This window comes from Microcaecilia unicolor, chromosome 1, assembly GCF_901765095.1.
Source record: "Microcaecilia unicolor chromosome 1, aMicUni1.1, whole genome shotgun sequence".
NCBI classification, from domain to species: domain Eukaryota; kingdom Metazoa; phylum Chordata; class Amphibia; order Gymnophiona; family Siphonopidae; genus Microcaecilia; species Microcaecilia unicolor.
This window is the reverse complement of record NC_044031.1, coordinates 171524250-171551969: the sequence shown is the minus strand read 5'-3', so window position 1 is coordinate 171551969 and position 27720 is coordinate 171524250. Positions and strand designations below refer to the sequence as shown.

Here is a 27720-nt window from a genome sequence, read left to right as displayed (position 1 = left end):
CATAAATAGAAGGGGAGTCATTTTAGAATGCTATTAAAAAGTTAAGGGCTAAAGGATCAGTGTTTGGACTGTTTGGAAACCCCCCCAAGGGTAATGATAATCCATGGGGCTCGTTGCAGTAAAGAAAGCAAGCCTATACGGGAAGGTTTGCTTTCCTTATTTCCTAAGGGAAAACTAGCCACAGAGGTTTGCTTTTTCTGTGGATAATTTTTATATGGTCAGAGATGTGAGTAGTTTTGCATAATGAAAACAAGGCACATTGTTCCATTCTGTATCTTCTTCCCGCCCCTGAGACTGCCACTTCAGCAGGGCTTCCCAAATCTGTTGTGGAGACCCTAAAGCCAGGCATGTGTTCAAGACATCCACCATGAATATCCATAAGATCAATCTGCATACACCGAGTCTCCAGTCCATGCAGATTCATCTCCTACATATTTATTGGGACATCCTGAAAACCTGATTGGCTATGGGGTCCCCAGGACAGGTTTGGGAAGTCCTAATCTCCGGTCTATAGGTAAAACTGCCTGTTTTGTTTACCACCTGCTCTCCAGTCTGTAGGTAAACCTCCAAAGAGAATGAGCGATAATTTAAGCCCTGATTTCCACAAAGAAAATGTTATTTTACATGAAGGGAATTCATTACTACCCTTTCCCTGAACAAAACAAATATTGGAGCTGATGATCACTTTGACAGTAAGGTCAAAAAAGGCAATGTGAGGGACATCCTGCAGGCCGAGTACTGCATGGTAGAAGGCTGCGATCATGAGACCTTCAAGGCAGCATTGTATTTTCACTATGTTTCATCATCACATTACCATTAGAAATCATATCCTCATGCCTCTTTCTACCTCACTTTTAGAGTGATGCTAGCTCTGAGAGCTATACTTTGATCTAACATTGGAGCTGGAGCCAGCAGCATCTCTCCAAGTGCTGAATTCTTTCAAGTTTATATTGTAAAAACTTGTACATTATAAATAGAGAACTAGTGGTATTCACTTCTGGGTCCTTAAGAGCCACAAACAGTTCACGTTTTCAGGATATCCACAATGAATATGCATCAGGTAGATTTGCATACAATGGAAGTCATTTGCATGCAGATCTCTCTCATAGTTATTCATTAGGCACATCCTAAAACCTGAGTCATTTGTGGTCCTTGACAACTATAAGTGAATATTACTGTTCTTTCAACTTAGAAAAGGCAGCGTTGGCAGGTTTTGTTCTCACTCTATCCACAATGAATATTTACCTGACAGATCTGCCTACCTTTGGTCTCAGAGCTCAACCAGAAATCAACCTTACAACCAGACTAGCCTGTGGCTGTCGAGGACCATAGTTGCCTATCCTTGATATAAATCATGACACTACTGTTTCCCTCCAATACAAGGCACTACAGTCACTAGGATGACACTAGTGCTGGTCACCCTAATTTTATCTTTCTGCAGCAAACGTACATGAAAGCCACAGCATCATAAAATATGTATGTCCTCAAAGCAAAAAAAAAAAAAAGCAAAAAAGCAAAGAAATATAAAAAATGTTGGATAAAACGTAATCTGTTTCAGTAAATTGTTCATAAAGATAAGAATACTGCTGTACAAAATGCATTTGCAGAACTTTACCACGGTGTGTTGAATTATCTCTAAACAGCCAAACTAGTTTAGGAGTTTCTCAGGCTTCACTGCAGTTTCAAACCATGCTAATTTGTCAAATGTTTTTTTCAGTATTCTAAGGTAAAGCTACCGCTTGAAATGGTCTCTTCCTAGCAGTGCGAATTTAACAAAAGACTTGGTTCCACTATCAGCAGGAGAAGAGGATTCCAGAATCTAACATAATATTGGGACCACTGGATGCAAACGTGACCAAGGGACAACTGCAGTCAGAGGAGAACCCATTGAATCGAACACTTTCCTAGCATGCTTCTTATTTGCAGACAGCCTGCAGTGTAATAAAATACAAAAAAAAAAAAAAGAATTAAAAAAAAATCATGTTCGAGGCTTCCGTCTAGGCTGGTGTGAATGAAACCAAGGCTATGTACAGAAAGAGTTCAGCTTATAAACGAGTAACTGGTACCAGAAAATTGGAGAAAAGCACCAAAGTTTCCAAGTTGCTAGCATATTAATTGCATAACTCCCTTTTTGTGTAACTAAGTATAAAAGACACTTTTTAAAACAACTATAAAAACAAAAGCGAGTCTTTCAAGAGCTGAGGAGTCTTCCAGGTCTCAGCTGAAGGTTGAAGAAAGTTCTTATGAGTACAGTGGTTGCATGTACCACCATTCCCCCAAAGGCAGCTTTTGACTCATAAGTTTTAAAGAACAGGATTCATGTCTGTCCTGTGGCTGGTCAGCTGACTGAGGTTGGAGCTTCCTACGACTTCGCTAACAGAAGTTGTAATGGTATTATGCTGGATGACTTGTTGCTGTGAGCACGCCGGCATTGGGCTTTCAGGTGGACTATTCTCAGGGCCTGGGGAGAAAAAAAGACAAAGGTATATTTTCTGAACGGTGTGTGTAAAAGATGTTGCAAGAAGTCTACAAATCTACTTAAATGGCAGCAACCTACTTATTTACGTTTCTATTCACAGTAAAGAAGTTTCTGAAGCACATGGCTGTATCAGGCATGGTCAAAGCCTACTTATTTTGAATCTGAGTAATGGCAAGTTTCCAAGGCAGCACTGCAGGAGTCATTTTTTGCATCCACACTAATGCTGACATGCCTCCAGTCTGCCTTTTCACAATTGTCTTTCCTATTGCACCTTAAGGGTCAGAGGGCAGCTGAAATCAGCACAGAAACTCATGGTTTTATAGTGAATTTTAAAAAATAACCACTGCAGACTTCAAGAGCATTATTACTAATTTTAATCGAGTTTGGGATCTAATATGACTCTCTTTTTTGTAAGTTAATAAATATATAATAAGGTCGATATTCAACACCATTTACTCAGTCAGCATCGGGTGCTCACTGCGCAAGTATGTTTTGCTTTAAATCGAGACTGTACTGTACTTATTATACCCAGCAATAGTCACATATGGTTTCAAAATGGTGCCATTTATGCAGTTCTGTAGTCAGTTTTACACCCCACACTAGAAGAAATGAGAAGGTGCTGGAAACCCCCCAGAAGAGACTAACAAAAATGACTAGATAGCTAGATAACATGACCTACAGGGGATTGAGGAATTGGATTTTTTCAGCTGGCAAAAGAGGAGATTGAGGGAGGGGCTGAACTGACAGCAGCCTTCTAAATCCATAAATTGGGGTTATGTGTGAATGATGATCATTAGTTACCCTCTCTGCTGAGGAAAGGTCAAGTAGTACTGGACTTAAATTGCAGCAGAGGTTTTTTGGGTTAGAGATTTGGAAACGTTTTCTATGAGATAAGTCAGGCTCCTAGCAGAGTGGTGGAATATTTATCAATAGAGTTTCCTTCTCCCATCAGGAAAGAGAAACATGAGTCTGAGATGATACAGGTAGAGCAGAATTTTAAAAAAAATGTTTTTATTTTAAAATATTTAGCCTACACTATCTGCCATTCTAGGCGGGTCATGATATAAACATTTACAATAAAATCTGACCCAAGACACAGAAGTGCTAGATTACGTCCTGAGATCCTTTCCAACCCTATGAAGTGTTATTGACAGGCTGTAACTGCTTGACAAAGCTTCTCGGTTCCTTTGGCTAACTGTTTACCAGATTGGCTTTTTAAATATTTCTGGGCCCCAATCAACTTTCTTTATTTTTTCCTAGTATAATGGGGCGGCATTGATCATGCTCATATCCAGTTCCAGGCGTGTCTGCACATCAGCATCCCTGAATTCAGCAAGGGCAAATAAAGCAGATTACCAGTTCATGAGTTCTGAAATGCTGCATGGAAGCAATTCTCTATCAGTTAAAAATATATAATTTAGAAACTGTGTGTCTGAATATTTTTCTATAAATTCAGTTCTTCCTTCTATTATTTCACAAGGTCTGAAGTATAGAGAAGACACTGGCCATTAATACTGCAGTCTGGTGCCCCCACTACAATAGCACCAGAGCTATTAAGAAGCTTCTTGGAGTCAGTTAAGACCCTTAATCATCTTTTACTTTTATAATTTTGATCTGGCAGTATCCTCCCTCCTACTCCTTAGTACTTCTAGCTGAATCTGGTGCATAAATCTACATTTTCATTTTTCTGGGGATAGTTTCCCTATATCATACTCTTTCCCATCTTTGTTTTTTCCAAGTTTAGCTATTGGAGCACTGATTCTTGGCCCCAGGGCCATGTACCTTCTAGCATATCCTAAATCAGGTCACAAGATGTTGCTTGGTGTGATCAACTCCCTAACCCCTCAGAAGCTGTGAACACTACCTCTGCACATGCCCAGTAAAATACTTGAACCAGGAATCAAATCCAGGACCTTTTACAAGGCAGTGTACAGCACTACCTCAATAAATGATTATATTTTATTTATTTATTTGATTGATTGATTAATTGGAGAGAGGGGTGTGTGCATGTGTTTCTGAGTTACGACTGCAATGTTAATAAAGAATTATAAAAAATAATAAAATGCTCATGTTTTAGGAAATCAGATTTTCTTTTGTAAAATGCTACTGTGGGGTGTTAGAAAGAGGCATTACTTAATCAAAACCTCCTTTATAGGCTGAAAAGTAGAAACAGATGGGGGCTGATGTTTTCAGGAACAAACCCTATCCCAGTCTAGTGGTCATGCATTTATACTCTGAACTGTGCATGTACTGTACCCTTGAAAGAAAACTCCACTTACCGGGAACTGGGCATCATTTGAGTAGCAGTACTCACCCTGTGTAAAATGGAAAATTTTACTTTAAAGTTATTTTTAGAAATATCTAGTAGCTCCCTTGCTTCCCTCAAAGCCACCATGCTGGCCATGTAACAGCCCATACTGAAAAGAATGCCACAAATGGCATCACACACAATGCTTCAGCCAGTTGACAGTCATTGTGTGGGAAGCATTTGTCATGTTTTCTTCTCTACTTGTTTTGCCAATAACACAACTGTCAGGGGAGCAGGGGATTGTTGAAAGCATCTTAAAAATAATAACTTAAAAATAAAATTTTCATTTGGCACAATTTGACAGTGCGCACAATGTGTGACCTTTGGGCATGATGCCCCATGAGTGATCAATGTTACTGTACATTTTGTAAGCATCAGGACTTCTATCACCCCACAGTCAAAGGTCTAAGGAGTCCTGAAAGCCTCCATGAAGAAGCCAAAATTGTGCTGGTGTCTATGGAGGGTAAAACAGTAGCAAATAAATATCACATTGCGTTGTCTTTGCTTTCCTTGATGGCAAACAATGAATGCAAGATGACCAACTTGCAAAACTTCTTTGAGGAATATTTTAGTTTATGCATGGTGAGAAAACGTCCTGTCTTAAATCCCCAATAGAACACATTTTTTAAATTAATTTTCAGTACAATACAATTTAAAACAGGAAAACACTGTAACATTGTACAAATTAGATAAAAAGTCAATAAAGAAAAAAAAAAAGGAGGCTATGCGACAGAGTACATGCTATGCACAGACCAAAAAGCAAATGAAATGCATGAAACAAACTCACGGGCGTAGCATTTTACACTAATCAGCTTTAAGATAGGATACAAGCATTAAAGTGAGTGGGTATTTTGCAACACAGAAAAGCAGCATTTTACGCATTAAGTGCAGTATGCACTATTCTAGAAGGCGAGAGATCAACCACATGAAGTGGAGGAACACTAGTCCCTATGTAGCAGATCAAATGGAGAACCAAGGAATAGGGAATGAAAGGAACGGTCCTTCCAAGAATATGAGGAAGACAGAAGATCTTTGTACAATGTTTATTTAATACACCTAAGAGACTCAACATGGCACCATGTTTCGCCGCTGAAGCACCTGCCTCAGGAGTCTTGGAATTAGATGCACTTTGAGCAACTGTGTAATTTGTTGCCTTGAAAAAAAACTTGAAACCCGATCAAAAATGGAATGTCATAGAAAGCGATAGTTTTGCCGGCGAAACAGATATTTTCTCTGAAACTCGGTTTGTGATCGGGTTTCAAGTTTTTTTTCAAGACAAGTTACACAGTTGCTCAGTATACACCTAATTCCAAGACTCATAAGGCAGGCACTTTACTTCCGAAACATGGTGCTTTGTTGAGTCTCTTAAATAATCATTGTGTACAAGGATCTTCTGTCTTCCTCTCATTCTTGGAAGGACCATTCCTTTCATACCCTACTCCTTGATTCTCTATTCTAGAAGGCAACATGTAACTGCAAGGAGGACTTACATGAGGAAAGAGCATAGGCATGGCTCCAACTAATGCGCATAGCTTATAGAATACTATAAATTACATGCATTGCATGGTGCACCATGGGTACACCCATTTACACCTGCTGCTGACGTGGGGTAAATAACCACCTAAATTTATGTGCACCGATATGGATTTAGCTTAGTATTTGTAACAGAATCGGGCCACTCATTATTTAAAAGGCTCCTGCCCAGTTAATCTCTGCTGAGCGGCCCGGCACCTGATATTCAGCAGCACTTAACTGGTCAGTGCCACTAAATATCGCTGCTAACTAGCCATCTCTTAATAGGTTAGGAGGGAAGGCCAGAGATAGAGTTTGGGGGAGAACCTACTTAGCTGGTTAGCAGCAATTTTCAGTCTGCTAATTGGCTAAGTAATCACATAAAATTAGGGCAGCAAAAAGGCCGTCCTAACTTTATATGCTAAAGTTAACCGGGCACCGGTATGAATATCGGCTGGTGCCCAATTAACTTCTGGGTGATCACAGATACCCAGGTATTCAATGCTGGGAGCCATGCATGCCCTGGCACCTAAATGGAGATGTCCTGTTAAAGAATTGCCCCCTTGGAAAGTAATTTTACTTGCACATGTAAATGTGCTTTTATAAAATTAGACCGTGCCTAATAGCACGCACAGAGCAAGCTGGATTGCACTTGTACAGTAGGCATGCTTAGAGCTGAAGTTTGGGTGGAGCATGAGTGGAATTTTGATTTATGCAACTATAGTATGTGAATACTTTTGCACCTATTCTCAAGCAGGTATAATATCTGTACCTTCAATCTAGGCACAATTTCTGCAGGATTTGTGCTGGTTCTCCCCCACATACTGTTCATGCTATTTGGATTACACATGAGAAAATGTTCATGGTTATGCTACCTATTAACACCGAACATGACGATTTTACACATGGACTGCAGTGAAGAAGCAAGATGTTGCTACTGATAGTCTTCTGCGTTCCTGCTCAACATTCAGCAAATCAGTCATGGTCTCAACCGGAGGGTCCAAAATTAGATGAATAGAGGTTTTCTTCATTGAATTTTGTGCCAAGATTAATGGCATGTACTATCATGAAGTTCTACAATCACAGCAACTACTACTGGCCATTTGGCATACCGGTGGCAATGTTTACGTGTTTCAACAAGATGGTGCACCTGCTCATAGTGCTCACAAAACCATCTAGCTGCTGCACAGAATGACACAGGATTTCATTTTGCTGGACTTGTGGCCCCCCCTAATGGTACAGACCCCTCCCTGTTGGTTACAGGATTTGTGGTCTTATGAAGCATATTTATGAAAGGTTGATATGTGACACTGACAACCTTAAACAGCATCTGGCTAAAGTGTGGGCCAACTTGTGTCAGGGTGTCATTGATACTGCAGTTGATTAGTGGAGAAAACAACTCCAAGCTATAGGCTTACTGCAAGTTTATTCAGGATGACATATCCCAAATTTTACTGAAATTGGGCAATATTTGATAAAGTTACGCAGAAACAAGCTTTGTATAGTTTTTTTGGAAACACAGTATACAAAAGCCTACTTAATTCACAATGTCCATTTTCTCTGATACATGGACTTGATTGATAACATTAATTTCTACAACCTAGCCTCACCTATTTAACTGTTATTTAACTTTTGGGATTTTTACTCATTCAGTTTGTTTTCCTATGAGTTCTTAAAATAATAATGGGAGCATTTTTGTAACAGGGTGCTTAGGTAAAAAAAAAGGCACATAATATATTATGGGGCTTATTTTCAAAAGATATTTTTTGCTATTTTCAAAACTCAGATTCTGGACATTTTTCTCTGCAGTACGTCCAAATCACAAGGGGGCATGTTGGGGGCGTGATTTGGGCATTCACAAAACTTGGACTTTTTTCTGCCGTAATAGAACAAAGCAAAAATGACCAGGGGTTAAAGTTAGACATTTTGGTGTAGACCAGTTTCAATCACGCCTAAGTCACAAAATAGTGCACTGGAGGGATTAAAGCATGACCCCTCTTACTTCCTCAGTGGTCAATGACCCCCTCCTATCCCCCAAAGGTGTGAAAGAAACAATACATACCAGCCTCTGACAGCTTCAGATGTTATGGACAACCCTACTAGGGCAGCAAGCAGGTCCCTGGAGTAGCCTAGTGGCTGCTGCAGTGGATTCTAGAGAAGGGGTCTCAGGCCTATATTCCACTCTAACTGTTACACTTGTGGTGGAAAATGTGAGCCCACCTACTTATAGGTGATACTGCAGGCATTAGGACTATTGTGGTTGGATAAAGTAGGTTTTTGATGGGCCCTGGAGGGCTCACCACACAATATAAGGGGGTAACTGTGAGATGTGTACCTGTGAGCTTTTATGTGACGTCCACTGCAGTGCCCACTGCTCTGCTGGGATGTCTGTGTGGCCAGTCTACTAAGAATGCTGGCTCCTTCTACATCCCAATGGTTTGTTTTTGTGTATTTATCCCTTTGACTTTTTTTTTCAAAAATGGTCCTAATAAATAGACGTACTGAACACAAAAACATCTAGCAAGTGGCCATTTTTCAAATAAAAAGTTGGACTTTTTTGGTTTGAAACAGTCCTTGTTCACTACTGGATTTTTGGGTGTTTTTCCCAAAACATGCAAAATCAGATTTAGACATCCTATCGAAAATGTCCCTCCACATCTATTTTTTAAAGGAAGTTACCAATATTAACTACTTTAGAACACTAGCTTCTTATTAATATAAATATATGTATATCTTCATGGAATTATCGCTCATACTGACAATATTATATCCCGCATATCTTTTAATTATCAGTCCCTTCATTTGTTTTCATATATTGCAATATAAGGAAGAAAGAAAACAAAGAAAAATATGAGAAGTGACTGATGATTAAAAGATATACAGAATACAATGGACAGTAAAAGCAATAATTCCATGAAAATATGTTTCTACACATAAGTTAGTGTTCTAAATTGGTTTGATCTCTTAATGCTCCATGATGAGACCACACCTGGCGTATTGTGTACAAGTCTAGTCCACATCTCAAAAAAAGATGTAATAGAATTGGAAAAGGTACAGAGAAGGGCAACCAAAATGATTAAGGGGATGGGATGATTCCCATACGAGGGAAGGCTAGAACGTTAGTGCTCTTCAGCTTGGAGAATTGATGGCTGAGGTCTATAAAATCCTGAAAGGACTGGAATGGGTCAACGCGAATCAATTTTACTCTTTCAAAAAGTACAAAGTCTCCATGAAGTCACACAGCAGCACATTTTAAACAAATAGGAAAAATAGTTTTTCTCTCAATGTACTGTTAAGCTTTGAAACTCATTGCTGGAGCATGTGGCGAAAGGAGTTAATGGAGCTGGGTTAAAAAAAAAAAAGGTTGGACAAATTCCTGGAAGAAAAGTCCATAATTTGTTCTTAAAGCAGAGCTGAGGAAAGCTACTGCTTATTCCTGAGGTTAAGCAGCATGGAAATCTTGCTAATTTTGGAGATTCTGCCAAGTACTTGACCTGGACTGGTCACTGTTGAGGAAAAGGACACTGGGCTGCATATACCCTTGGTCTGACCCAGTATGGCAAATGCTAGAGAACTTTGAATCATATGAGTTTGTATTTTATGAAGGCAACATACACGCCTGTGTGCCTTTACAATATGTCCTCCTGAAAGGCCCTGCACAAAATTACACCTGCTTCAAGGAAGGTGTAGATATCTGCCTGTATATGCAAGTAAGAATCAATGCACGTGTAAACAATGTATAAAAGATGTGCATAACTGACCATCCTACTCCAGGGTTTGCTCATTCTCCACCCCTGGAAATACCTTTCAATATATCAGGTTGACCATTCTCTGAACACATACCCCCATGGGAATTTTATAATTAGAATAATTACAAAATTGTTCAACAAGCTTGGACTACTTATAAAATTACCCCAATAAACCCTTCAACAATTGATTTCTTTAGAGCACTTTGAAAGTCTATTAAAAACAGCATCTAACTTAGCAGGGAAACCCAGTTCCAATCCCACTGCTGCTCCCTGAGCAAGTCACTTAACCCTCCATTGCCTCAAGTACAAACTCAGATTGTGAGCCTCCAGCGACAGAAATACTGTACCTGACTATACACCGCTTTGATAGCTTTCGGGGTTGCAGACAGTATATAAGAAATTAAAATAAATAACTTATGTTTCTATTTCAATTCCAGCATTGCTTTTACTAAATATGTGTAAATTTTTCTTATTCCACTATGATAAACAGAACATTAAAACCAACAAGATGGGTAATTTGCAAGCCTGTGCTACTGAATCGGCATTTTTCCCAGTTTTTCCATGCTTGCCGTGGACCATTTTGTTGACGTCAACGTCTTCCAGTTTTTATCTCTTAATATTTCTGTATCAGATCAGGGTTGTCAAAGCAACTCTATTTCTTGCTGTTATGTGTGCATTTTTGCTGTAATCCATTTTGGACTTTAATACTGGAAATCAAAGTTCACTAAATAAAATACATGTATTTTCCACATGTTTTCCTTGTCTGCTGATCAAGGTTCTTAAAGAGCTTTTTTTTTTTTCTTCTTGCATTGCAAACTCTGTTGCTTCTTTCTCCACATCTTCTGATGGACTGTCCTTCATGGAATGTTTATCCAAATTTAAGTGTGGACACTGAGGCCATTTACTTTTATATTTTAGCACTTCCTGCGTAACTGGATCTGTTGAGGTAGATTTGTGAATATTTCTGTAAGACCATACCCTCCTTTAGCTCTTGGGATGTAGTCTTGGGCCCTTTTACTAAAGCTTAGTGCACGCTAAATGCCAAAAAGGCCATTCTATACCTATAGGCTTCTTAGCATTTAGCATGCTCAAAGCTTTAGTAAAAGGGCCCTGAAATGTTTTACTTTGACATATCAGTTTTCTTCATATTGCCACAGCTTTTGTGGATCTGCTGTGATTTGTTTCACTTGCTGTTTAAGCATATGAATTTGAGATCTTCTATAAACACAGCATAGCTTAAGGTCGTGCGTCTTCTCAGTATTTTTGAGTATCCAAGATTCTTTGAAGGGCTCAATGACCAGTGACATCTCTGCATGCAGGGATCTTATTTTTACCTCTGTACTTTGTAGTCAGGGAGGTGGCATTAACTTGCTCCATTTCTTCTCTCCTGGCTGACACAATTTTCTGATTAATCATTTTCACTGTACAATGCTATGTCCATTTTATTTCTCTGATATAAATAGATGGCTCCTTTATGCAGGTCATGGTCTCATTGGTTTATTTATTTTCAACATTTGTACCCCAAAATCTATTTTCAACATTTGTACCCCAACAACTAGTTCCAGACTCTTCTCTGCAGCTTACAAGACACCCATAATAAAATACATAAAACAACATACACAAGCAGCCATAGCCCACAAAACGTAAGGGGTCCTTTTACCAAGCTGCGGGAAAAAGAACCACAGCGGGTAAAACCCCCAGACAAACATGGCCATGCGGTAAGAGAATTCTTACTGCGTGGTCATGCGGTGGAGAGCCCTTACCGCCACTCACTATGTGGCGATAAGGGCTCCCGCGGTAACAGCATGTGGCGATGCCCGATTACCGCCAGGTTACCGCTGCACAAACCATTTCTGGGGGCAGAACTACTGCTGGCGGTCCCAATTTAGAGTTTAGTAAGACCCCCTTAATTACTACCTAAATTAATACACCAAAATAAAAAAAATGGACAATAAAATAAAATGGAAGCTGTAAAATTAAACTACTTTCACAATCTACAAAAACTAAATAAAACAGAATTAACAATTTGTCATTGTCATATAACACAGTGTTTTCAGTTGCAAAGCATCTCAATTTACGTTTCTATATAGACCAGTGAAAATAAATGAGACTTTATTTTGCGAACCCTGTGTCTTTAACCATTTTCAAGCAGTTCACAAGCTTGGTTATTAGTTCGTCTATATTCTGTTCTCTCATTCGACTCTGCTCCTCAGATTGCCTTATGCTGCTTTTATTCTCTTGTTACCCCACTTTATCATTCTCTGGTGTCTTCCAAATTTCTGGCTGTTCTGGCATCTCTCTTCTGCTCTGCTCTCCAGGATCACCTCTTTCCTTGACTACTTTGCTTTCTGCATCACTCAGGGGCACTTTTACTAAGCCGTGTAGGCGCCTATGTGCGACAAGCGCATGTCAATTTCTAATTACCACCCAGCTACCGCATGGCCCAGGTGGTAATTTTGTTTTTTACGTGTGTTCCCTACGTGCGCCGGAAAATAATTTCTATTTTCTGGCGCGCAGCGCTAACCAGGCAGTAAAAGGAAAAGGCATTGTATGTGCGTCAACCATTACTGCCCAGTTAACATGTGAGACCTTACTGCTAAGTGAATGGGTGGCAGTGAGGTCTCAAACTCAAAATGGAAGTGCGCCAATTTTCATTTTGCCACACGTCCATTTTCAGCCCCCAAAAACGTGGCATTTTTTACAGGTGCGCTGAAAATGGATCTGCATACGTCCAAAACATGTGCCTACAGTAGCACAGGCCAGTTTTCAGTGCACCTTAGTAAAAGGACCCCTCAGTTTTCTCAGGTGAAATCTGAGATGAAATTTTCGAATTTCCTTGTTTGAAGGTGGCATTATTGCTCAATTTTTGACAACTGTGGCACAGGCCAGAACCAACAGTGGTCCAAGAGAGAGATCCACTAATAATAATAGTTCATAAAATCATTCACGGTGAAGCTCCTGCATACGTCTGATTTAATAGACCTACCACCCAGAAACGCTAAAAGATCATCCCGAACTCCCCTCAATCTCCACTTCTCTAAGTGCAAAGGCATAAAATACAAAGTAATGCACGCATCAACCTTCTCTTATATGAGCACGCAATTCTGGAATACACTACCACGCAACCTGAAAACGACCTACGAATTAACCGACTTCCGCAAATTATTGAAGACTCATCTCTTTGATAACACTTATCGCAAGGATCAAAACACATGAAGTCCATACACACTAATAGAAATGCATTAATACACTCTCTTCTGAATTCTCTTCCCCCATATTTTCACCACACTTAAAACTCTACCTATAGTTAAAATTGTTATACCCAAATGTTTCTTACTATTGTTCTATCGCCTTATCATTTTCCCATTGTTACACTCCATTGTTCTATTTTCCCTAATGATATTTTGACTTTGTCTTCCTATAACCCTCACAATGTAACCCATAACTGAATTGTAACAAAATGTATTTCCATCATTCACTATGTATTGTAAGCCACACTGAGCCCGCAAATAGGTGGGAAAATGTGGGATACAAATGCAATAAATAAATAAATAAATAATAATAATAATAATAATAAATCCCTCACTTGCTTCCCCTGTCTCCAAGTAAATTACATCACTTGACAGTTTTAAGATGAAATCAATCAATATCCTCCTTTGTTTTAATTTGTATACTTCAACGTAGATCACCTTGAGCTGCTACTGAAAAGGGATGAGCTAAATCCAAATCAAATCAAAGCAGTACAACTTTCACATTTCATAACTGATATACAGATAAGTAAACAAAGGGAATGCCTCAAAGGAGTTCCTTCTCCCGAACTGTAAAAACAGACATTGCTTGTTTAGGCTTTGTGCCTAATTAGATGAGCCTGTTTTATTAACTACCAGGAGTGGATTGGATTAAAAAAAAAATTCATGTGAATAAATATAAATAAACCCACCACTTACTTAAATATCCTTGTGATTCTTTTTGCATGGCAGTTATTGGACAGTCTTTATGCGTTAATAACAGCTGCTTCAACTGTGATACCTCATTTTTCAGCAACGAAACCTCATTCTGCAAAAAGAGAAAGGAGCATGAAGTGATAGTTACATAGTTTAAGGCCACCGAATTCCAAGTGATCTAATACTCTCTAATGATTAATCCATACACATGCATAACCTTTCTACTGGTTCAGCCTTACATAATTTTTTCACCCTGGTGTTATTCACTGAGCCATACTTGACAGGAGCAAGAGCTAATGAACAATGGGTGGTTAACAAGGAAAACTGAAATTAATCAGTTAAGAGGGCAAAAACGAACAGAAAAAAAAATAGGACAAAACTGAATGGTTGTTCCTCTTATTGCACACAAAGAGGTGCAGGGGTGGACTGACAGCATAAGGGCAATAAGGGCCATGAGCCGAAATCAAGCTAAGCTTAAACATCATGGAATCATGGGCAAATGCATTTCAACTAAAACTCAACAAAGAGAAAACACACTGTCTCATCCTATCATCCCAACACAGCACGGACTACCCCACAAGTATCGATACCCCAGATTACACCCTCCCTGTATCAGACAGACTGAAAATTCTCGGTGTTATTATGGACCGTAACCTAACGCTGGAGAGCCAAGTGAAATCCACCACAAAGAAAATGTTCTACTCAATGTGGAAACTCAAACGCGTGAAACAATTCTTCCCAAGAGAGACTTTCCGCAACCTGATACAATCAATGGTAATAAGCCAACTAGATTACTGCAATGGAATCTATGCAGGATGCAAAGAACAAACCTTAAAGAAACTTCAGACCGCTCAAAGCACGGCAGTTAGGCTTATATGTGGAAAAGCTCGTTTTGAAAGTGCAAAATCCCTCCGCGAAAAACTGCACTGGCTCCCAATCAAGGAATGCATTTCCCAATCAAGGAATGCATTGCCTTCAAGATCTGCACAATCGTTCACAAAATCATCCACATCGAAGCCCCCCCGATACATGACTGACCTTATTGACCTACCAACCAGAAACGCATCCAAATTAACACAAACATATCTAAATCTACACTGCCCAAGCTGTAAAAGACTTAAATACAAATCTACCTACGCATCCAGCTTTTCTTACATAAGCACAAAACTGTGGAACGAGCTACCAAGTGCTTTGAAAAAGACGCACGACTACCTACACTTCCGGAAAACTCTAAAAACCACCCTGTTCAAAAAGGCATACCCTACCGATCCAACTTAAATGCCTGATCTCGGCTACACAAGAAAATCAAAGAATGTAATGAACATAACACAACTCTTCCGCTCTATGATCCCTAATGTGACTTCTGCCACATGGACTTTTATCTTTCCACAAACCATATTGTATTTGTTTACACCGGAGTTGGCAAACGCCTCTCCAGTACTATGGAAGCCACATTGAGCCTACAAATAGGTAGGAAAATGTGGGGTACAAATGTAACAAATAAATAAATAACCACGCGTCAAAAGTGATTAAATTAGATGGAATCTAGGTGAGAGTAGGTCCCCTACTGCTGTGGACCCTCAGGCACTGCTCTATTGCTCCAATGCTCAGTCCACCCCAGGGTGCTATGGCGAAAAAGGTTGTCAGAAAGATAAGAGGGTTTAAGGGCTCGGGAAGAGCAGAACAGCCCCATGGCATAAACACTATTTGCCAGGTGTACAAGAGAAAAACGTACAAAGAATATTTCTATTGGTACCCAAACATCTTAAATTACATAGGAAAGGGGATGGGATTTGAGTAGCCTAATGGTTAGAGTAGCGGCTCAAAACCCACTATGACTCCTTGTGGTCTTGGACAAGTCACTTCACACTTCATTGCTTTTGATTTTAAGCCCTCCGGGGACAGGAATATACATACTGTACCTGAATTTAACTTGCCTTGAGCAAAAAATGAAAAAATGCATGAGCTAATCTAAAACCCCTTCTCTTTCTCTTCCTTACTTATAAGGCCTTAACTTGTCAATCGAGTTGGACAATCCAGACCTTCCATACAAGATTCTATGTGGACTAGTATTTCTCTTCAGATCCTGTCCTGACCTGAGATACATATACATTATGTTACTGCCACACAGAAAGAATGCCCCTCCCCCCAAAATTTTGGGGGTCTTGTTTACAGTTTCACAGAATAATTTTCAGATAGACTACATTCAGCCAGATCAGTCAAAAGAAGAAAAAAATTATAATTTCCAAATCAAAGAGTTATATTGAAATTTTTCTTAAAATAATGGCATAAATAATTAATTTCAAACATTTGTTGCTAACTTTCATGCCAAAAATGTCAGTAACACTAAAATTTTATTTATGTTTTAGGTAAGTCTTAATGTTATCAGTACACTAATGCAAATCATATTGCTTCAAATGATTTGTGCTAACCTGCTTTAATTATTCATGCATTTAGCAGCTCATTTATGTGATTTTCACATTAGTCTACGTTAAATCTCCATTAGCACTAAGGTTTGCATTATCTAATTCAGGTCTTAAAGCAACTGAGCACATTAACTTTGCATATTTCATAGACTGTTCCTTCCTGTGGTAATTAAACACCCAGACAAATTCAAATAAAATAATTTAATAGTGATTCATTTAAAAGGCATTACGCTATTGGGTATCAGCTTACCTTTAACTGGTAGAATCAATGACATCTAACTCATCTCAGAAATCCACCATAATTTATCTGTGTGGTTTTTTTTTACTGTATTGTAGATTCCTGAACTCATAGCTGTCCTTTTGAGAACTCTAACTTCAAATATTAACAATATTGACGGTAAATACTCAGACAGCGATTTTCTTTTTGTCTGGGCACCTATTGCTTTCAGAATAAGTATAAAGATTCTGTGTTGATTGTGGCAGGTTTGCATTTTTATCAACCAGTGAAAGAAATGGAAAGAACCCTTTTGGAGGTTCCTCCTCTTAGGTTGGTGCATCTGGAGATCTATCGATCTGCTATCTTTATTACAGTTGGTCCACAATTGTGGAATTCCTTACCTCTAGGGCTTAGAAAAGTGCTGAGTTTTGATCTTTTTAAAAAAGAGCTAACAACATGTCTATTCATACAGGCGTGTGGTGGAGTCTGAAATTGATCTTCTGTGCAGTGAGTTTTGTGCTATAAGAATCAGGAGAAAATGAGTACTTTAACAACTGAGTCATGATTTTATATATTGTTTTGTTATGTAAGTTGTTTTATCATGATTTTATTGTGTGCGTTTTATTTGTAATCATGTGGAATGTAAGTATTTTTTTAAATTAAAAAAAATTAAAAATGAAATGATCTATTAACAAAAATTAAGAAATTACAAAATAGAGGTAAGGGGTGAGGGAATTATGTGGAACAGTGGAAGCAAACCAGGAGTAGAACAAAGAGGAAATGTATTATCTAGAAAATTTTCCAACTGTACAGGGTCATAACAATATGTTTAATATTTGCATAATTAACCACACAAAAACATGGAATGTGGAGCACAAAAAAGACTCCACAAAAAACAACACGCTGCCTCATAACCAAAAAAAAGACTTTCTTCTCTCTTGGGAGACATGGAAAATATCAGGAAAAACAAAAATTTGTGACTCAAAGAAAATTTAATTCCAATATTAAATATGCAATTTTAGTGTCTAGATCTTTATCGAGCATCTGCACGACCACAGAGTTCTACATTAGAATCTTCTGGAAGAACAATCACAGCCAAGCACTGTCCCATTCTCTGTTCACTACCCTCCCCTTGCTCTCCAGAGATTTAGGAGAACGGGATAGAGCTTGGATGTGTACGATATAGGCATCCTTTCGATCCAGAGGATATAGCCGGTCCTCTGAGCACCCCACCCTTACCCTCCCCAATCCCCTTCTCCCCTCTGAGCTCCCCCTCTCCCATCTGAGCCCCCCGACCCGGTCCTGTCCCCCCTCCGTCAAGAGCCGACAGAGCCCTCTTCTCCTGCCACCACCCTGCCTTTTTAAAAAAAAAATCCATGCAGCGGCGCAGGCAGCGCCTCGCATCTGCCCTGTGTGTGCTGTGAAAGGAGAAAATCGCCTTGCTGCCGGCGTCGGGCCTTCTCTCGCTGTGTCCCACCCTCGAGGAAATAGGAAGTTACCTCAGAGGAGGGCGGGACACAGCGAGGGAAGGCCCGACACCAGCGAGGCGATTTTCTCCTTTCACAGCACACGCAGGGCAGACGCGAGGCGCTGCCTGCATCGCTGCATGGATTTTTTAAAAAAAAGGCAGGGTGGTGGCAGGAGACAAGAGCTGTCGGCTCTTGATGGAGCACCCCCTCACCCACTGACACCCGGGGCGGACCGCCCCACCGCCCCGCCTTTGCTACGCCACTGCCTTGGTCTTTACACAGCTTAGATGTCTGTAGAAAAGGTGGTCAAATAGATTAAACCAGGGGCATAGCCAGACAACAGATGTTGGGTGGGCCTAGACAAGAAGTGGGTGGGCACCAAGTGTTCTCCCCTCACCACCACCACCCAAAAAATATCTTGGCTGGCATGAAAACGCTTCTTTCCACCTTAGCACTCTGCAGCAGGCATGTGCTGAAAACTGAGAATGCGCAGATGCCGGTATCGTGGACAGTAGCGTTTTTGTTACCATCAGGGGAAAGACTTCAGCTGGTGGAGCAAGAAATCCCCACCAGCTACTGCTAAATGAGTGTTACTGTTGGGTGGGCTTGAGCCCTAAGTGGGTGGGCCCTGGCCCACCTGTGGCTACGCCACTGGATTAAACATTAAGACTGCACTGGTTCTGATGAGAGCCACAATCCAGCTTGCAAAAACCATATGCACAGCTAGCTGCCTTCTTTGAATCGATGGCACTGTTAAATTTTAATTGAATACCTTTTCAGTGGGATGCATTCAGTCAAATTACAAGATCTATGAAAACTTGAGTTTTTTGACAAAGTAAAAAAAAAAAAAAAAAAAAAAGCAATTACTGAGTACTGAGTCTGGTGAGCATTTAAATTCCATGGTAGTTTTCACTGACCAATCTTGAAATGAAATGTTTTCATTAAGAAGTAATCTCTCGATTAATAAGCACACAGATTGTGCTTTCATTATTAATGTTATGTATTTCATTACATAAACAGAGCCTATGTATGTCCAACTTATACAGAAAATGCCTGAATGTAAACACAGGCCCTGTATCCTTGGGATATATAGCGCACACCTGTAGCTGCATGTTTGTCTGGGTGAGTTCTTCTGCTTTCTTTTCCAGTGACATCACCCAGACCTTCCTCTTCTGTCTGCACCGTGTGGCAGCTGCTCGATTCCTTTCCAGAAATTTTCGCCGCCTCTCGTCTGGATCCTCATCCACCACCCTTCTCCGGCGACCCCCAGTGGGCTGAGGCGGTTGTATCGTCTGAGTGGGCTGCATCTGCTGTGCGGCTGGTGAAAGCTGGGTGGAGAAATCAGAAGGAGAAGGGAAATGTGTCATGAGTTAATTACTTGAGAATGGAAAAGAAAAACATTTAAGTATGGGGGCTGGAAAGATTCCTACAGCAGGGGTTCGGGAAAGCTAGGAAGAGAGAAGTGTACTTTGTCTCATCAGCTGTATTTCAAATTGGGAGTGGCAGCTGCACATTTAGTTTCCCATATTCAAGTACCTGTGTTCAAATGTATCTCCTATATTCTTTCTGGCTGCAAAACTCCATCCTGGCAAAAGTTTGAACAGTTTGTTAAGTCAATTAATAACTTCTTTGACGAATGGTTTACAGTCAAGCAAAGTGTCTGAAATGCTACACTGATGAAACATGTCAGAGGTTAAAGACAAGAATAAACCTTCACAAGCATTAAGAACACTTTTTGGCAGGAATGAAAGGGGGGAAAACAAGAGGCCTGACAGGCCCTCACACCTTGCATCCACCTAGCAAGGAGGAAAGAGAGGAATGTAAAAGAAAACAAGGCTGAGGGAGGCCAGTGAGAAATTAGTTGGCCTGTTGGGTGAATACTAGGAAGATTCAGGCAGGCTGATTAGTCAACATGGGAATCCTATCAGCCTGCCAGGGTACTAGCAGGAAGACCGTGGGGTGCCCTGGGATCCTAAAACGTCCTGCCAGTGTACTGGCAGGAGGGCCTGGGATATAGAAAGGGGACAGAAGCAGCCCTTGTGCCCTTCTGTCACTTCTTCACCAAATTTTCCTTCATTTCCAAGCTGTAGAAAAAGCAAAGTAACAGGGTCACGCCATTGTGTTTTCCTAGCTTTCAGAAGCTAATTAGCTGAGGAGATGTACTTTTTTAGCTCAATTCTGCAAGCCAACTCTTAGTACATAGTGTATAAATGATCTGATTTAAGGTGAGTAATCAAATCTAAACGGACCCTTATTCGACTACAATATCTTCTTGCATTTGTTTCTCTACCGGTCTTGGCAAACGCCTATGGTACTATGTAAGCTACATTGAGCCTGCAAATAGGTGGGGAAATGTGGGATACAAATGTAACAAATAAATAAATAAATCTTCTAGACTTTTCTTCCAGGAATTTATTTTAGGAAATATGTATGTACTGTGTAGATAATGCATAAAGGCTGTCATGTCATTCTGTGCAAACAATGACCTATGCAACTATGCACCGACATATTTGTGACCAGCTTGAAAATAACTGAATGCAGTTCCAGACTATGAACCAGTCTTTTCATTCCAAACAATCCCAAACCTCAGAGTTCTTAAAATGTGATCCTATGAAGTTTTTCATACCTGTCAGTGAAAACTTGGTGCATCTCATCAGTCTTTGGATGGAGGGAAAGGATTCTATATTTGGATGTTCCAGAGACTGAAAAGGTATCTGGGAGCTCATTTCAGACCTATCATAAACCTATCATCATAGGCCATTGTTCACATTTACAACTCAACACAGCAACTTTAGGACATTTTAGAGATCTGTCACTGATATGTGTTGACACCTGAGGGTTCCTCCCCCGCACCCCCCCTTTTTTTTTTTAAAATATCAACAGAGTTTCCCTCTAATTTTCCTGCGTTCTTCTTCCCATGCACTGAAAACATTTTCCAGCTTCAAAGCCCAGGTGATTAGATATTCTACTTAGGAACATAAAAACCCCTCTTCCGCCTTTATATCAGCAACAAAATAGCTCAGAAGAAACGGGCAATAGGATGAAATGAGTAACACAATTCTCAAATTGAATTACTCAAACTGTAGTAAATTTGTTCCATAACATTTTCAGGTGATATTGTTTGGACCAAATACAAATACATTTCATGCTCTGTATAATGCTCTGTGTTAGCTGGTGTTGAAGTTGGATTCTCCATCCGGGCAGGAAAGTATTTCAGTATGTGGTGTAGCAACTCATTCACATAAGCTTTTCTGTCACATCAAGCTTTACCCACAAAATAACCAAGAACGGTAACAATGTTGTTTTAAAATCCCTTGCATTAAGGAGCTATTTACTAATCTGTAATTGGCATTAAGGGGCATAGGAGCCAACTTTTCAAAATGATTGGGGGTGCTGAAATTTTTTTTTTTTTTTACAGGTGGTGCATTCCTCCCTCCCCCTCATCCCACTCCCTCTCCCCCGTCCCCCTCCCTCTGCCCCCTCCCCCATCCCCCCGAGGGCGGGTCCAGAGCTGAGAGAGAGAAGGGAAGACTGAACTAAGCGCCGAACCTGAACGCTTTTCACCGCTGCTGCCACCGTAACCCCGACGAGGTAAGATGATGACTTTTAAAATTCGGAGGGAGGGGACCTGGAACTCGAAGGGAGGGAGGTAGGAGGGATGAAGGGAACTTCCGGTGGGTGAAATATTGGGGGTGCTCGAGCACCCACAGCACCCAAGGAGTTGGCGCCTATGTTAAGGGGTGAATTCTATATTTGGCGCCGAACAAAGCACTATATAAGCTGTGCTTAAAAATAAGCATGGTTTATAGAATAGTGCTTACGACCGGAAATCACGCCTAATTTAAGCACATATTCCCCCTCATTCTACAACAACCTGCGTAAATGTAAGGATTGCCCCATTCCACCCATGAACCTCCCATTTCCACGCCCCCTTTTTCAACCTGCCTGTAAAATTTACACGCAGATCCCGCATCTAAATGTACATGCTTATTTTCCAATTAAATCTAATTAGTGCCAATAATTGCTCGTAAAAAGCCAGTTATTAGTGCTAATTAGCTCATTATTTAATTAAACTGCATGCACAAATTGGGCGCACACCCAAATTTGAACACGCAATTTGTCGACTTTTACAGAATTATGGGGTAAATATATGGCTCGACAAAAGCTAATACTGTGGTGCCATATTAACAGCAAATGTTAAACTCCTAGCAAAGAAAGTGTCATTATGGGTGTGAGATGGGTTAAGAATGGATGAGGACTGCACCTTGAAGTTAATATGGGCATTTCACTTATTAATCTAGTGCATGCAAAGAGTGTAATTCTATAACAGGGTGCTCAATTCTATAAGAAAAAAAAAGGTGCCTAATTTTCTTTATAGAATACTAGCACAAATGGCCATAAGGCACAAGCACTCACACCAGCATCCTATGGCTGACGTAAATGCCCACGCCTAGATGTTAGCATGTATGAGCGTAAATGATCATTTATGCATGCATCTGTGTCTTTCACTCAAACCGCCCACCAGCAAATTACTTCAAATCATGGCACATACTTTTCTGCTAGGTGATATTCTATAAAACGTCATTTATGCATGTAAGTGGCCAATTGTGTGTGTGAATGACTAGAACGCTGGTGTTAAGTACATAAGTATTGCCATACTGGGACAGACTGAAGGTCCATCAAGCCCAACATCCTGTTTCCAACAATGGCTAATCCAGGTTTCAAGTACTTGGCAAGATCCTAAAACAGTACAATACATTTTATGCTGCTTATCCTAATAATGGACTATAGACTTTTTTTTTAGGAAGATAGCCAAACCTTTTTTAAACCTTGTTAAGCTAACTGCTTGTACTACATTCTCAATGAATTCCAGAGTTTAATTACATGTTGAGTGAAGAAATATTTTCTCCGATTCATTTTAAATTTACTACTTTGTAGTTTCATTGCATGCCCCCTAGTCCTATTATTTCTGGAAAGAGTAAACAAGCGATTCATATCTACCCGTTCCAATCCATTCATTATTTTATAGACCTCTATCATGACTTCCCTCAGCCATCTTTTCTCCAAGCTGAAGAGCCCTAGCCACTTTAGCCTTTCCTCATAGGGAAGTCGTCCCATCCCCTATATCATTTTCGTCGCCCTTCTCTGTACCTTTTCTAATTCCACTATATCTTTTTTGAGATGCAGCGACCAGAATTCCACATAATATTTGAAGTGCGCTCAAACCATGGAGCAATATAAAGGCATTATAATGTCCTCATTTTTGTTTTTCATTCCTTTCCTAATAATACCTGGTCATTTAGGGCACCCTTTTTTGCCTTATTTGTTATAAAAATAGGTCTAGCTCAAAACACCTTAGTTTTAGTCATGGACAGTTTTGTTTTGTTCCATTATGGCTGTAAAACATCCAAGTCTTAGGAATACCCATATCCCACCCTTAACACACCCCCTTGTGTTTTGAACGCACTCCTGATGGACTTCATAAAAAAACTTCTAAAAGTTGGTTTTGAAAATATTGATTCAGATGTTTTCGTGAAAAAAACGTCCAAATGCTACTTTATGCCACTTTTTAGACATTTTTCCTCTTTCGAAAATGAGCTCCATAGTGGAATTAGAAAAGCCACAAAGAAAGGGTGACCAAAATAAACAAGGGGATGGAATGAGTCTCATATGAGGAAATGTTAAAGAGGTTAGGGCTCTTCAGCTTCAGAACACTCAGAAAAACTGAGTGTTCACGCCTTCAAAAAAACAGAGATTATGGGACATACCATGAAGTTAAAAGTAAGACATTTAAAATTAGCAGGTGAAAATATTTTTTTTTCACTCAATGCATAGTTAAGCTTTAGAACTTGTTGCCAGAGGATGTGGTAAAAGGAGTTAGCACAGCTGAATTTTAAAAAGTTCAGAAAAGTTTCTGGAGAGAAAAGTCCATAGACTAATTAAGGTAGACCTGGGAAGTAGCATGGAATTTGGCTACATTTTGGGATTTTGTAACCTGGACTGGCCAACTTTGGAAACAGGATACTGGGACTAATGAAGCTTTGGTCTGACCAGAGCTTTTTTTGAGGGTGTACTTGGGGGTACTGAGCACCGGCACCTTTCCCATTGTCTGCTAAAATTGACCCATGGAACTCAAGTTTTAATGAAAGAGCTCTGGCTCTACATACCAATTCCGCCTTGTCATAGATTCTGTGACTGGTTGCAGGGGGCCTGGCTCTTGTGGGATGGGTCCCTCAGTGATCATCCCACCCCTGAAGGGTGGTCTAGCATTTGAGTACCGGCACCTTTTTTGCTAGAAAAAACGCACTGGGTTTGACCCAGTATTGCAATTATGTTCAAGTCAAAATCCAAACTGAAGTGGTACAGAATGATCTAAAGCAAACTGTTCACAGAAATGAAACAGTTCTGTAAGAAAGAGTGAAGCAGTAGCCTAGGGCCATGATTTTCAACACAGCCCTCAGGGATCATCTGGCCAGTTGGGTGTTCAGGATATCCACAATAAATATGCATGAGAGAGATTTGCATGCACTGCCTTTTGGTATGCAAATCTCACGCATATTAATAGAGTGGAGAAGTAGCCTAGTGGTTAGTGCAGCTCCTTTTGACTGTGGGTAAGTCACTTAGCCCTCCATTGCCCCAGGTACAAATAAGTACCTGTATATACTTTGTAAACCAATTTGAACGTAGTTGCAAAAACCCCCACAGAAAGGCAGTATATTAAGTCCCATTTCATTTCTCTTAATAGTGGATATTCTGAAAACCTGACTGGCCATGTTGTCCCTGAGGAGGTTAGAGCACTGGGCTGATAACTCGGGGAGCCCAGTTCAAAACTTGCTGATGCTCCTTATGATCTTGGGCGTCAATTAACCCTCCATTGTCTCAGGTACAAACTTAGGGCCTCTTATCAAGCCGTGCTAGCAGCTTTGTTGGCATTACTGCTTCAGTGACTGCTAGCGCAGTTTGATAAAAGAAGCCCTTACCTAGCAAACTCTCTGGGATCTCAGAAATACCTGTTTTCTCTGAATGTAACTCACCTTGAGTTACTACTGAAAAAGGGTGTGATCTAAATATAAACAAATATAAATGCGAGAGACGGTTCAACAACTACAGGAAATGTTCAGTCAAAGTTATTGCTATCGCCATCAATTCTTGAATAAAGGGTTCACATCATTTTTTTAATGCAAGGGTATTGTTTCAACAAAATGATTCAAAAATCTGTTATCAAAAAATATCCTTTTTGTCTGAGTTATTTATTCAATGAGATTTTCCTCCCTTATCAGGTTTTAGATGAGTTTATAATCACACTTTGTGTAAAAACTGTGCTAAAATACAGACCATCCTGGGGGGGGGGGGGGGGGGGGGGGGAGAACATTCGTTTTTTTTTTTCTCAGTATTATATGTATAAGTAAAAAATACCCTTGCCCTGAAATCATGGGATTGTGCCACTATGAATGAAAAATATATCTTGTAACGCTGTTCAGCAAGATCCTGAAAAAATATGTTTATGCAAGCATTTCACTGTGAAGTTGTTATGCTGAAATGAAATTTATGCAAGATTTGGCTTAAAATTTCACAATCTGAGTTAATTGCCAACAATTTTACTAAGGGTCCAGGTAGCAACTGGGACATTCAGGTTGGGGTGTGCACAATTCCCCTACCATTTCACAAAAGGCTCACTGAATGCAGAGTATTTTCTAAAACACGTGTTAGGATGAGCGTCATTTTTTTTAAAATTACAAATTCTGAGGGCATCATTTGAGGGGCGATGAACCAAATCCCACCTGCAGCCCCAACAGAGATCTGGGTTATACATACATGCAATGCAGACATCCAAAAATCAACATAAATGGAAAAGAGACTACAGGCCCGATATTCAAGAAACGTTCAGCTCGTAAATTTATGCTGTATTTTTTTAGGAGCCTATCCAGCTTATAATCGAAAGACAAAAACGCCTATATTGCGACCTAAATCGGGAGATAGGCGTTTATCTCCCAAAAACGAATAACGCGGTATAATCGAAAGCCGAACTTGGACGTTTTCAATTGCACTGCATCGCGGAAGCGTACAAAGTTGACGGGGGCGTGTCGGAGGCATGGTGAAGGTGGGACTGGGGCATGGTTATCACCCGAACAGAGATGGGCACCTTTCGCCGATAATGGAAAAAAAGTATGCGTTTGTAGCTAGAATTTAGGGCACTTTTCCTGGACCCTGTTTTTTCACGAATAAGGCCCCAAAAAGTGCCCTAAATGACCAGACTACCGCCAGAGGGAATCGGGGATGACCTCCCCTGACTCCCCCAGTGGTCACTAACCCCCTCCCACCACAAAAAATGATGTTTCACAACTTTTTATTTTCACCCTCAAATGTCATACCCACCTCCCTGGCAGCAGTATGCAGGTCCCTGGAGCAGTTGTTAGGGGGTACAGTGGACTTCAGGCAGGTGGACCCAGGCCCATCCCCCCCCACCTGTTACAATTGTGCTGCTTAATGCTTAGTCGTCCAACCCCCCCAAACCCACTGTACCCACATGTAGGTGCCCCCCTTCACCCCTTAGGGCTATAGTAATGGTGTAGACTTGTGGGCAGTGGGTTTTGAGGGGGATTTGGGGGGCTCAACACACAAGGGAAGGGTGCTATGCACCTGGGAGCTCTTTTACCTTTTTTTTTGTTTTTGTAAAAGTGCCCCCTAGGGTGCCCGGTTGGTGTCCTGGCATGTGAGGGGGACCAGTGCACTACGACTCCTGGCCCTTCCCACGAACAAATGCCTTTGATTTATTCGTTTTTGAGCTGGGCGCTTTCATTTTCCATTATCACTGAAAAACAAAAACGCCCAGCTCACAAATTGTCGAATAAAACATGGACGTCTATTTTCGAAAATACGGTTCAGTCCGCCCCTTCACAGACCCGTTCTCAGAGATAAACGCCCATGGAGATTGACGTTTTCGTTTAATTATGCCCCTCCACGTTTTCAGATGAAAATTCATCTTAATTTAGGAGCTTAAAAGTTATGCTCATAAATTTAGGCCTGCTATTTATTTGCTTAGATCTATGAGCTTAGTGCTGAAAATCAGTCCTAAGCTCCTAACGTTTTTCCCCACCCTAAAGCCGCTCCTGTTGTCACCCACTTTGTATGCTCCTATATTCAGGAGTTTAGTGAAATTTTGAGTATACATTTAGGCACCCAGCCCTATTAAAGTTTCAACTCTCAAAGTTAGAAGCAGAGATCCTTTGAATATCAGGCCCTAAGCGAATATCTTGCCCCATCGCAAGCACTTTCAAGACATGCCTTTCTCTTTGACAGGTCTGCATTCAAGTGGCTTTGCCTAATTGAATGGAAAGGTGAATTACCAGTGAGGCATATAATGGAGCTAATGTGTCTGCTGAAGCAATGGGCCCTCTAGAGAGAGCATTAGAGGGGATTATGGATGGTTTGGTTCATCCCAGGCCTATTTCTTGCCAAACCAGTCTGTAGTCCTTGCTAATGCTCTCTCTAGAGGATTTTTTTAAATTGTTGTTTAGATGTTAATGATAAGTAAGTTTGCCTTTTGCTGTTTCATTAAATTTCATTAATGGCTTCACTTAACTTTCTTATGCTGGTTGTTCCATATTTTAAGATT

General features: G+C 40.3%; 1 protein-coding gene across 1 annotated transcript in view; it reads right to left on the bottom strand.

Moving 5' to 3' along the window:
• Positions 1-1538: 1538 nt before the first annotated feature.
• The window catches only part of CREB5 (cAMP responsive element binding protein 5), a 245152-nt gene continuing 218970 nt past the window's right edge, over positions 1539-27720 (bottom strand). The window contains exons 5-7 of the mRNA XM_030189971.1: positions 19205-19432; positions 13996-14104; positions 1539-2461 (exon numbers count right to left, since the gene is read on the bottom strand). Of these exons, the coding sequence (XP_030045831.1) occupies positions 2304-2461; positions 13996-14104; positions 19205-19432 (495 nt within the window). The 3' untranslated portion in view covers positions 1539-2303. The remainder of the gene's footprint in view (positions 2462-13995; positions 14105-19204; positions 19433-27720) is intronic.